Source organism: Brienomyrus brachyistius, chromosome 4 (genome assembly GCF_023856365.1).
Source record: "Brienomyrus brachyistius isolate T26 chromosome 4, BBRACH_0.4, whole genome shotgun sequence".
Classification (NCBI taxonomy): domain Eukaryota; kingdom Metazoa; phylum Chordata; class Actinopteri; order Osteoglossiformes; family Mormyridae; genus Brienomyrus; species Brienomyrus brachyistius.
In genome coordinates, this window is record NC_064536.1 from 10,120,822 (window position 1) to 10,133,847 (window position 13,026).

At 43.5% G+C, this 13,026-nt stretch overlaps 1 protein-coding gene across 3 annotated transcripts in view; it reads left to right on the forward strand.

Annotated features, from left to right (window-relative positions):
* Positions 1 to 269: 269 nt before the first annotated feature.
* Positions 270 to 13,026, forward strand: part of LOC125740250 (tripartite motif-containing protein 16-like) — a 91,007-nt gene continuing 78,250 nt past the window's right edge. For all 3 annotated transcript variants that reach the window (XR_007397482.1, XM_049011162.1, XM_049011161.1), the window contains exons 1-5: positions 270 to 901; positions 6,405 to 6,500; positions 7,068 to 7,301; positions 7,473 to 7,632; positions 8,179 to 8,238. Coding sequence is in view for 2 of the 3 variants with exons in the window: in XM_049011162.1 (XP_048867119.1) it covers positions 311 to 901; positions 6,405 to 6,500; positions 7,068 to 7,301; positions 7,473 to 7,632; positions 8,179 to 8,238 (1,141 nt within the window). In the remaining variant the exon portion in view is untranslated. The remainder of the gene's footprint in view (positions 902 to 6,404; positions 6,501 to 7,067; positions 7,302 to 7,472; positions 7,633 to 8,178; positions 8,239 to 13,026) is intronic.

Genomic DNA, 13,026 nt, shown 5'->3' on the forward strand with positions numbered 1-13,026 from the left:
AGGCACAGAAATTCATTCTCATTAGATCTGCTCTCTTATACCTTTATACCTAATTTCTATCCACTGTATGGCCAACAATGTCAGTAGGAATTATTCTCATGAAAGCTAAATAAATATCTGTTGTGGGTATTGTTTGTATAATGTACTATTTAAGTTATAAACTCCAACTCCAGTGTTTGCCCAGTCTGTTCTTCTCAGTCTGGCCTCAGCCCAAAACCACACCTACTGCAGCTGGAGAAGCAGGAAGTTCCTCCCACTGTGACGACTGTGAGAGAAAACGAAACTGAATCCTATCAGTGTTCGTGGTAAAATGGCAGAAGCCATCTCAGCACTGGATCTGAACCAGTTCAGCTGCCCAATCTGTCTGGATTTACTGAAGGATCCAGTGACTATCAACTGTGGACACAGTTACTGTATGAGCTGCATTAAGAGCTGCTGGGATCAGGAGGATCATGCTGGAGTTTACAGCTGCCCCCAGTGCAGACAGACCTTCACACCCAGACCTGTTCTGGGCAGAAACACCATGCTGGCTGAAGTGGTGGAGACACTGAAGAAGACTGGACTACAAGCAGCTGCTCCCACTGACCAGTATGCTGGAACTGGAGATGTGGAGTGTGACGTCTGTACTGGGAGAAAACACAAAGCTGTCAAGTCCTGCCTGGTGTGTCTGGCCTCCTACTGTGAAACTGACCTGCAGCTTCACAATAAACTCCACCATGCAAAACAGCACAAGCTTATTGATGCCATCGGCCATCTGAAGGACAAGGTCTGTTCCCACCATGACAAACCCCTGGAGGTCTACTGCCGTACCGACCAGCAGTGTGTCTGTTATCTCTGTACGATGGATGAACACAGAGGCCATGATACAGTCTCAGCTACTACAGGAAGGGCGGAGATACAGGTGAGGCTAATTTAAACGAATTTCCCCTTTCTATTTAAAAGCATTTCCCGAAAGGAATCAGTGAAAGTATCAATTATTGTTATTATCTAAAAGTAAATTTTAAATAAATGGATTTTGTCTTAACACGTTAGTGTAATTGCTATGAAACACTCAGAACAAGTCTGGTTCGGTAAAGTTGTCATGACCTGCTTGTTTGGTTACTAGCTTGTCGGATTTAAGGTAATCTGGGAAAAATGTAAGTGAACGAATATGAAGTCCATTTAAACTGTGGTACCTTAAATCCGACAAGTTACCCCGACAAGCCAGTAACCCAGCTTCGTAGTACAGGCCACTGAAGTCAGAGGAATCTACACAACCCTGACCTCCGAATTCAAGATGGCCATGCCCTTTATCAGCAGAAGCTAAAGCTGTAGTTTTATACTGTTTATTAGCACTTATATCTTATTTTTAGCTCATTAAATCAGTCATACACACAGTACTGTATAGCTGCTACCTGGGGACGTGTTGCTCAGGGACGGATTATGGGTTGTGTGGCCCCTGGGCAAAACGTTCGCGAGCCCTCCCCCCCCCCACACACCACAACCACCACAATTCAAGGGCCCTTGGCAGCCAAACGCCCTCCCTATAGGGTCAGGGGCCCTTGTAGGCAGAGGATGAAAGAATGTAGGCCCTCTAAAATAGACAAATGAAAATACATTGTTGATAAGCGTTGCTAATTGTTTTGGGCTAGAGGCCCCACGGGCCCCCTGCACCCCAAGGGCCCCTGGGCAGCGACCCTGCTGGCCCGGTCCGTAATCCGTCCCTGGTGTTGCTATGGTGTTTTTGTGTGCAAAATATCATGTAATGTGTTGTTACCAACTGATATTGCTAACAATGGCTAACAATTAGCCAGGCTGGAAATGGGGCCCGTTTCAGTCAGCTTGCTCTCACCTACAGAGTGCCAGTTGCAGGGGGGGTTGTTAAGGTAATTTCCCCAAAGGGATCAGTGAAAGGATCAATTATTGTTACTATTACAACACCTTGAGTCAAAGGCTCTGGTCCACGTCCATGTTAACTCCATCTTAACATCCATCCACTCTCTCCACATCCATCTTAACCATCCATTTGTAAATGGATCTCACTTTCCCGCAGTAATTTAATCAGCGGGTAAATAACGTCCGTATGCAAAATCTGCTGAACATTAACGGAAGGACAAGAAGAAATCCGAAGCTATTGGCACATTTTAGGGTAACAAAACCGCCTGAGATGTTTGTACGGAACGTCATGATACTCAAGATAAAGTAAATAAGTATATAAAAAAATAAATTGTCACGACCAGGCGCGGGGAGAGCGGCGATCGTGCGGGTGCGGCGAGCAAGCAGCAGGCAAACAAGCAAAGTCGGGGCAAAACTAGGGATTTAATAAGGGAACCAGGACAGGAGAACATCGCACACCAACTAACATCAATGACAGACACGGAAAGAGGGGAGACCAGGACTTAAATACGTTAAAGCAGGGCAACATAATCATCCGGGGCTGGAAACAAATCGGGGAAGCACACGTGGGTAATCAGGGGGCGTGGCACACATGAGGAGCGGACGGGTCAGGCATAACATTTCAATAATGTGTCCTTTTATTTTTAAGTAATTTCATAAAAGGTATTACATTTCATAACACGTGTCTTCTATGTATAATTTTAAAATTGTACAATTTACATATTTTATCAAATTTCGTAATAATGTTGCAATTTTCATTGGACGATCATTATTATAAAATATTATTTTCACAGTGCATGTGTGAGTGACTGGTGTGTGAGTGTGCCCTGCGATGGGCTGGCCCCCCATCCTGGGTTGTTCCCTGCCTCGTGCCCATTGCTTCCGGGATAGGCTCCGGACCCCCCGTGACCCAGTAGGATAAGCGGTTTGGAAAATGGATGGATGGATTATTTTCACAATAAAGTTTAACTTTTCACATTATCGCCATGCATTTTTATACTGCATCAAGAGGTTTTTTGCAGGATTGGCACTGCAGCCACCGGATAAAACTCACACTGTTCCATTGGGACTGGTGTGGTGCTGAGGTGTCACCCACTGCACGGCTGCACTCAGGTTCTCATCCCTGAGGTGGTTCGTCGTGTGGTGGGTGCGGTAAGGCACTGTACTCAGTGTGTGCTCCTTACCTCCGTACCTTACCTTACCTTACCTACATTAACACAGTACAAATGCACATGTTAAATAAGGTCTTTCAGTACTAAGATATACGTAGATTAATACTTCTCTATTCAAGTTTAAAGGGTTCAGCCTTTAATGCATTGTGTTGGTTGTCATAGGATAATATTTTGGCTTTTAATGATAACCAGTGAAGCTCAAGGCTCATTTATGAAAATATTAACAAAGAGGTTCATTGTTTTGTCTGATATGCTGAATTATATGTCTGACTTGGAACAAGTGAAGTAAATGTAGTCAGGGCTGGAGTGAGACTGAATTTTTAACCAGGAATTCAAGCCCCCGGACATCCTAACATAAAACTATATAAACAATTACACTGTTATTATATGTTTCTATTCACACATCCATTTTCTAGGCTACTGAACACACATTCTTACCTACATGCATTAATTTTACATTATTGTAAATTTTCACCGGCACATTTCACTAATATTAATAACGCGTGGAGCAGCTTTGACATAAATAATGAAGCTTCATCTCAGTGCCTGTCCTTGTGTCTCTTCCCCGTGTGGCCAGCAGCCATCGCTGTCCATCCCCTTTGTCCTCTCATCGTCTTTGGCCCTAGTGTGTTCTTCCTTTTCCCCACATGGCTGCATTTGGCTCATTGGGATGAGTGTGTGACATAGAGGCTGGGACCAGCTGGTCATGGGTTTGAGGCAGGTCAGGAACCAACCTCACCTCTTTCATTTAATTATTGCTTTTCTATTCTTCCCAGTGTTTGTTAGTTCTCTGTTCTGCTTGTGAAGCTTGTGCCTTGTTTTATTATGTTCCACATGTTTCTGTACTTTCTAAGTGTTGAATTCCTAGTGTGTGATTAGTGTTTCTTACTTTCAGTGTTTGTGGGAGTTTCCCTAGTCTTGTGTTCATTAATATAAGTTACTGCACTTGTTGCCTGTTTTCCCTGCACTGTTCTTATTGGTTAATTGTCTTATGTGCCACATCTGTCTCTTTGTTAGTTTGGTACAGCAGCCTGAGCATTAAATTTGCTACAGAAATCTGCAGTTTTATGTCTTGGATCCAACAGTGTGGCCAGTGTCATTATGCTATGTGAGCTCTGTCTTCAGAGTGACCATGGTCCTTGATCATGTGATCATCGCAACATTGAATAGGTGATATTCCAGCTGGTTTCCACTTCTTGAACCATTGTGAGAGTGGGTCTTCCCATCTGCTGCTGGATTTGACAAAGCCTTTCTCTAGCAGTTGTACTGGTTCTGAAGTAGGTCACACAGAATCTGTCTTACCTTGGATCTGATATCGTCAGGTACTTGTGTCTGTTCTATGTTCTTCTTCACAGCCAAATTCAGTGCATGTACAATGCAGGTTGTGTGTCTGACACAGACAATCACATTCTGTGCAGCGTCAGTGTGAGCCATCAGACTTTATTCTGTATTCCCCACTCCTCCATTAGGCTGCCTCGACTGCAGCCATGTTTTCTGCAGAATGAGACTCTGGGAATTTTCCTGCTCCCAATAATACAGTCGACAGCTCAGTCTTATCATTTATTATGTATTCATACAATTAAACTGAACCTTGGACACAATTATAATTGACTAATTATCATTATTCATCCATCCATTTTCCAAACCGCTTATCCTTCTGGGTCGCAATTCTCAAGGGCCCATGGACATTTGACTGTTCTGCTGAGGCGGGGGCTCAAACCAGTGATCTTCCAGTCATGGGCACAGATATTTAGCCCTCTGAGCCACTCACCGCCCCCTTTATTATTATTATTATTATTATTATCCATCCATTTTCCAAACCGCTTATCCTACTGGGTCACGGGGGGTCCGGAGTCTATCCCGGAAGCAATGGGCACAAGGCAGGGAACAACCCAGGATGGGGGGCCAGCCCATCGCAGGGCACACTCACACACCATTCACACACACACGCACACCTACGGGCAATTTAGTAACTCCAATAAGCCTCAGCATGTTTTTGGATTGTGGAGGGAAACCGGTGTATCCGGAGGAAACCCCACGATGACATGGGGAGAACATGCAAACTCCACACACATGTGACCCAGGCGGAGACTCGAACCCGGGTCCCAGAGGTATGAGGCAACAGTGCTAACCACTGCACCACCATGCTAACCCTAACCCTTATTATTATTATTATTATTATTATTAATAAATTAATTATTGAAATAAATAATTATTATGATTAAAACTTGCGCTGCATTGTGTGTGTGCTGAAATATGTGCTGTACAACAGGTTTGAAACCGGTAATGAGGATTGTGCCACATTTTCAGTTTCCAAAGCAGTCACATGGTTGAGTGCAGAACAAAGCTTCAGATGACCATGGTCACATGTTCAGGGTGGAACAAAGGAAACCTTGAAGCTGTGCTTCAGAATGTAGTTTTTTTTCAGTGTCAAGCTTAACATCACTAGCTGCCCCATTCCCTCTGTTAGTGTCATTTTCTTAGCTACTTTTTCCCTGGTGAGTTTTGACCCCTTATTGTTCCTTTATTGTGTGTCTTTCCAGTTTTGTTCAGTCTCCTTAATTCCCTTTGTCTTGGAGCTTTTAAGTGCATCGTCACCTTGTGTCCCTGCCTGCACCAGGCTGCGCCCCAACATGCACATTAAATATATGATCTGTGCAAATTCTGAAGCATCTTTAATGAATCCCATTTTACACATTTTCTTTTCTGAATTTGCATGGAACATCAGTGATGTACACTATGACATGGTTCCATATGAATGGGTCACAACAGTCCAATATTAAACCAACTTCCCAGCACATTCGAAGTTTTTAGTGTCGCAGGAGAAAAGATGCATTATTGTTGTTCACAGTGCAGTTTATACACAGTGGCCCATTCTCAACTGACATGCGATCTGACATCAATCAAATAGGACGTCAGTTGAGTAGCTGGTCCTGCAGTGCAGCCCAGGACACATTCGCCTTCACATTGCTATAAGAATGTGGCCATATGCAGCCCAGACCACCTCCCAATGTGGGCTGAGTGATCGGATCTCAATGCATCTTCAATGCGTCCTGGGTAATTAGCGCTGTCCACTTGTGATTGGATCACCCAGAACGCATGTTAATACCAGGTGGAAACAGGACCAAAGGTCTATGTCCATTAAATTCTACCTACAGTCAATAAATCATTTTCGAATATCCATCCATCCATCCATCTCCTAACCGGTAATCCAGGTCAGGGTCAGGGGGAGTGCCTGGAGCCTTTCCCAGGCAGCATAGGGCCCAAGGCTGGGGTCCATCCTGGGCAGGATGATTAATGAATGTGATCTCAGCTAATGTAGCAAACTTGTTTTGTCTTCTTTTTTCTTATCTGTAGAAACAAATGGGTGAAACACAGAGGGAATTTCAGCAGAGAATTCAGATGAGAGAGAAGGAGCTGCAGGAGCTGAGAGAGGCTGTGGCCTCATTCACAGTGAGTATGAACCTGAGGAGAAGATAACAGCTGGCTTGTGATCATATTGAATCTTCTTTCAGATTCAACAGATTGCAGATTTACAGACTTGCGCAGATTAATCAAATTAATGCTGCTCTGGGTTATTCTGGGTCAGTGGGATAAAGTTGCTGGATTACAGAGTTTAACCAAGTGTTGCAGCAGTAGTAGCTTATTTATTTAAAAAAATACCATTAAAGGCCCATTTGAGAAAAATGCAACTTTTCACAACCCAGCGTAATGCAAATAAACAATAAAAAAGTCACCTATTAAACTGAGACCTAATGGTGACAACCAACCTGCCCCTTACAGCCACCAGTCTCTGCTAAATCCCTGCAGCTGACAGTGTATGAGCGTAATGAGGCATCATTTCCAATCAGTGCTGGCTGGGTTTCAGTACCTGAGGCATCCAGCATGGTGACGCTCCAAACCCCAGCCCTGTGCTGTTTTTATACCTCGTGTCAGCTCACATCTCTATTGTACAATGAGGCTCTCTGGAGTCTCAAAAGGGGCCAATTTACTGTCCTCTGCTCCCTGTGTCACCAACAGAGCTCAGCACAGTCAGCAGTGGAGGAGAGCGAGAGGATCTTCACTGAGATGATCAGCTCCATTGAAAGAAGACGCTCTGAGGTGACACAGCTGATCAGAGATCAGGAGAAGGCTGCAGTGAGTAAGGCTGAAGGAGACATGGAGAGACTGAAGCAAGAGATCGATGAACTGAAGAGGAGACACTCTGAGCTGGAGCAGCTTTCACACACAGAGGATCACATCCATTTCCTCCAGGTAACAGAACAGCTACTTTGGCAATAAGAAAACCAGAGCATTCAAATGGATGCATGTTCTCATTTGTATTTCAGCTAGTCTGTCATTTGTCAGATGTTAAAAGTTCTGTTAATTAGATTGCAATACACATTTGTGTTGATGAAGCTGTTTAATCAGACTGTGTGTCTGTAGAGGCGCCAGGCTCTTCCTGTCACTCCTGAAGCTGGATTTGGACCCAGAATCTCTGTCAGTCCAAGATCTGATTTTGGGAATTTGAGGAAGTCAGTTTCTGAACTGAAAGATCAACTGGAGAATGTTTGCAGAATGAAAATGGCAGAGATCCATCACCCAGGTTAATACATTTTCTAGTCTGTTCATGTTAATATAGACCAGGGCTGGCCAATCTTACCCAGAAAGGGCTGCTTTTGCTGGCTACTAATTAGAGGACTGATTGGCTGAAGGGTCTCACACCTGGGGTTGAACAGCTGACCTAAAGGTTACCCCAAAGACCTGTGCACACACTGGCACTTTGCGGGTAAGATTGGCCACCCCTGATGTGGACCATGCAGAGAGAGTATGCAGTATAGTCAGCCTTACATTTGTGTGACCAAGTCAGTTTGTTTTCAATAAGTTTAAATCTTTGTGATAACTGGTGATAAAGTTTCACATTCTACTGGCTGCAAAACCCAGATCACAGGAATCATGTTTCTTCTACATTATAGGAACCAAAAATCTGTATTATGTGTAACTTACCATGATTTGCAGTTTGTTAAAATGCCTGTTATTGTCCCTCATAATGATAATACCCCACTGCTGGTGTCTCCACAGTGAGTGAAGTCCATCTCCCACAAGTAAATTCCTTTTACTCACATCCCTGTTTCTCTCTGTCTCCTTCTAGTTACCAAAGACACCGTCCTACCGGTATTAGTGCCCAGGACCAGAGCAGAATTCTTACACTGTAAGTCTGTTCACACACACGCTTCTCTCTCCCTATATGAGGTGGAGTGTGTTTTATTGTGTTTTATTGTGTTTCATTTTCTACTGCTAGTGGAGCTTCTCTTTCTCTCTCCCGCTGCCTCCTGGTCTTTCACATTTACATGAGCTTTTTATCTCAGAGGACTTTGAATCCAATTGCTAAGTAAGGCAAGTTTATTCAGGGTGCTTTTCCACTGCACCAGGTTCGGTACTTTTGGTTCTTTCCCTTTTCCATTGACTTCCGGTCAAGTACCAGTACCAGAAGTTCCAGTACCAAAAGCACCAATGCTGCTGGGGTACTTTTTCGATACTTCAGAACTTTGGTGTGGGACTTACAAACATGTTCATTATCAGTTTAAAAGACAATTTTAAAAAGTCTAAAAGCCCAAAAAACAAATAAACAGTTAACTAAAAAGAAGTGACATTGTAGTGGCAGCATATGACTAAACTTCTGCTAATTTAATTTATTGAAAAGCTGCAGCAAACAGTAACGTTTTAGCTTTCAGCTTCTGGGTTCAGCTTCTGATAAGCAGATTTTAAGCAGAACTTGGGCAGGACCTGGGAACACTGTACTGATGCCTCATTTCCACCAACATGGAGCCGGTGCTGGGCTGGTTGTCAGAATCTGCCTGCGTCTCCACCAGTTTAAAAAATGAACATAGGTGACAGTGAGAGTAAAGGTTCATATGTATTCCGTTTTGTGGGATTTGTTCTTTTCTGTTCCAGAATAAGTTTTTATAAGCTGCCAACTGTCCTTTTACCGATCGCGCTATTAAAGATGCCAGTAACTGAACTTTGCAATCTGCCTCATGATCTCTTCGCCACTCAAGTGCCACAATATTTTATTTGTTAGACCTGGTTTTCATTTACAATGCAAAGTTACTCCGATAATAAGCTGGCTAGTTGTTTTACTGCTGGCACCGGAAATATTAGACGAAACTATATTGGTTATTGACTGAATTATCCTGCAATGTGGACGGTTTGGATGCGATGGCCCCTCCCACTTGCACTGACGTTATAAAAATGTTTTTTTTTTTTTTGTGGTGGCCTACAGCCTTGTGACTTTGACCGAATCACAGCCATGACATATCGGAGTATCTTCACATATGTCATAGCTTAATTATACTGCACTCATTAGGCATTCTAAACACAGCTATAAATATTTATAAAAAGCATACTGTAACTGTCACGCCCGGCTCGTACGATCCTCGTGTGTGCCACGTCCCCCGATTATCAACGTGTGCTTCCCCAATTGTACCCAGCTGTGTCTTGTTGTTTTGATCAATCCTGTCTATTTGAGTCGATGTCTTGCCTGAGTCCTTCGTCTGTCATTGATGTTAGCTGGCGTCTGATGTTTCCCGTCCGAAGTCCTTTGATTAAACCCCGTTTACCCCTTATTCTGCCTGCCTGCTTCCTGCTCGCTCGCCTGTCCGTGCGCATTACCCGCGTACCCACCGCCCGTGACAATAACACATTATATCCATGATTATAACGCTTTATGAATGCTTTATGACACACTCATCTATAAGGCACTGTAGATACCTTTATAATGCAATACAAAGCATCCTTAATGCTTATACCGATCATTATAATGCATTATGAAGGTATTTATAGTGCATTAAAGATGAGAGCTTCATAAATCATTCATTATGCATAATAAGCATGCTTATAATGTGTTATGCCTTTTGATAAATATTTAAAGCCATGATTATTGTCACGGGACGCTCGCGATCGCTGGATGAGCGTGCAGGTAGGCGAGCGAGCAGGAACAGGCAAAGTACGAAATAACGGGGTTTAATCTCGGGACAGGGGTCGAACTGAACACAGGCAGCGACAAACATCAATGACAGACAAAGGGTTAGTGCACACCAGAGACTTAAATACACTGAACTAAACAGCAGAGAACAAGACACGACTGGGCACGATCAGGAAACCACACGTGGGTAATTAGGGGGCGTGGCACACACGAGGAGCGGACGGAGCGGGCGTCACAGATTATAACGCATTACAATGGATTATTATTTGTTGTGAATTTTTTTTAATTACTAACAACATGGCCTTAAGTGTTCCAGAGATTTTATAGTGTTCCGTAATCTGAGCAAATGGAAGCATGTAGATGTTGAACAAAGAGGCTCAGTGAGGATTATAATTCTAATTGGTGATCAGTGTTGACACACCACAGCACACAGTGTACAACACCGAAATGTGTCCTCTGCATTTAACCCATATGTGACATCGTGACATAGCAAGGGGCAGCTAATTCAGCGCCCAGAGAGCAGTGCTTTGCTTAGGGTACCTCAGCGGTGCCTTGCTGGTTGGGGATTCAAACCAACAACCATTAAGCCACCACTGCTCACTGCCAATAACGGACCCTTGAGGAACTCCACATGTAATTTCTGTTCATTCAGATTCATAATTACCCTTCTGACAGAAAGTAGTGCCTGACTTGTAAAAATAATTCAAACCAATTAAATAAGGCAGCTGCTCCACCTCCTTTCCTAGTCTCTTTATCAGTGATCTAGTCTCACTGATAAAGGGCAAGTAGGAGTAGCTGGTTTGATCAGGGCTGCTGCATAGTTTTCATTTGACCCCATTTCAGTTTAACGCATAAAAATCAAGGTTTATCTTGATATTAAAATCAGTCATTAATAATGAGTTTCCAGCCACAGACCTGATATTCAGTAAAGATCAGTTTAATGTATTAAACACATTGTCTGACCCAGTGTGTAGGTGACCCACAACTGGAGTCAGATGAGAGAGAGTAGCTGTGGGCTTTGATGCACTTTGTTCCCCCTGAAGTCAGTCAGAGCAGGAATGGCTGACACTGGGGCTACTTCTCACTGCCTAGTGTGGGCTGTAGCTACAGCAGGGGATCCAAACCAAGTAAGTGGGGGGCGGGGGGGTTAGGGCCCAGTCTGTCCTAGATGTCATCATGCACTGTAATGCTGAAAGCTGCCCTCGCTTTGTTTGGGTAGCAGGAACTTTTGGTATCACTCAGTAAGAGCTCGTCAAGACCTTTTATCTGCATCTTTATCCTGTGTGAGCTACGGTATCTATGGGCAGTGAGGTCCGGGGGGGTCTGTGCTTTAGGGCCATGACTTCACACGACACGACTACACTTGTGCGCGTAGTTTACATCTATTTGGAGGATTAAATGTCCACCAGGGGGCAGTGCGAGAAAACCATCTTGGTCGGTTCCTTCGTTTCCAGTCTCACTTGTTAGTGTCACGATCAGGGTTGACCAGACAGGCGATCGTGCGGGTAAGGCGTGCAAGGAGCAGGCAGACAGGCAAATACGGGAAATACTGGGGATTTATTAAGCACGGACTGGGAAACATCTCAAGCATACAAACATCAATGACAGACAAGGGAAACAGGTAAGACCAGGACTTAAATAGGACGGGACTAATCAAAGTAAGTGGACAAAGCTGGAGACGATCAGGGAAGCACACGTGGGTAATCAGGGGGCGTGGCACACATGAGGAGCGGACGAGCCGGGCATGACAGCTAGCATGAGGTTGTGGCATTAAATGTAGAAGGAGGAGGGAGTCAAGATGGTGCTCTGAAGAACACGCTTTGATTAGAGCTGCAAACTGACTTGTTTTGTTTACCATGTAGTGTGAACTATATGCAGTTTTACTACTGTCTGGTTTTATTTAATTATCCAGTGACAGCAGTAACTATACATAGTCATGATGACAGGCTCTGAAAAAAGAAAAAAAATGATGGAAGAGATTAAACAACAGATAAAACAATAGCACCTTTTCAAATCAGTCACAAATTGATTTTTGGCTTATTTCTAATGAATTAGGAAATATTTAAACAAACATTATACCTTCACCATTTTCTGACCACCGAGCCATTGACATCCATATATCCATATTGTCATCGTCTATCCATCTATCCATCCATTTTCCAAACCGCTTATCCTTACTGGGTCGCGGGGGGTCCGGAGCCTATCCCAGAAGCAATGAGCACGAGGCAGGGAACAACCCAGAATGGGGGGCCAGCCCATCGCAGGGCACACTCACACACCATTCACTCACACATGCACACCTATGGGCAATTAGCCTCAGCATATCTTTGGACTGTGGGGGGAAACCGGAGTACCCGGAGGAAACCCCATAATGACATGGGGAGAACATGCAATCTTTGTCATCGTCTACTGGATATAAAATATCTTCAAACAGGACATTAAACAGTTCAATCTTGAGAAATAAATGAGCTATTTTAAATATAGAATAATTAACTGACTTACACTGGAACAGACCCAATACAGAAGTATTGCAATAATAACATCATGTAGCAAAATTTGTCAGGTTTGTCAGAAGGTTTAGTAGTGACTTGGTTCGAATCAGAAGAGATGAAGAAAAGAAAATTATAAATGAGATTTACTGCTTTAACCTGCAAACCAGTCAACCGTCTTTCTGATACAGAAAATAATGTAGGAGGTGCCTTACAGAATAAATTGGATGATTATATATAAACATAAGGCAGGAGGAGCCTTTGTTAGATTGTGGCAAAAATGGCTTGAACAAGGTGAGCCTATTTCTTTAGGCTAGAAAGACAGCAAGCCAGGAACAACAGCATTATGCGGGCGAGGATTTATGGAAATGTCACAGATGACATCAAGATAGCCAACTTCTCCACTGAGTTCTTCAATAATTTGTATGTCAGGAGTCTTGATCGAAGATTTTTGATTTCTTCTCAAACATCACAGGAATAACTGATGTGGATCGTGAACTTTGTGACGTCCCAGTTGGTTTAACTG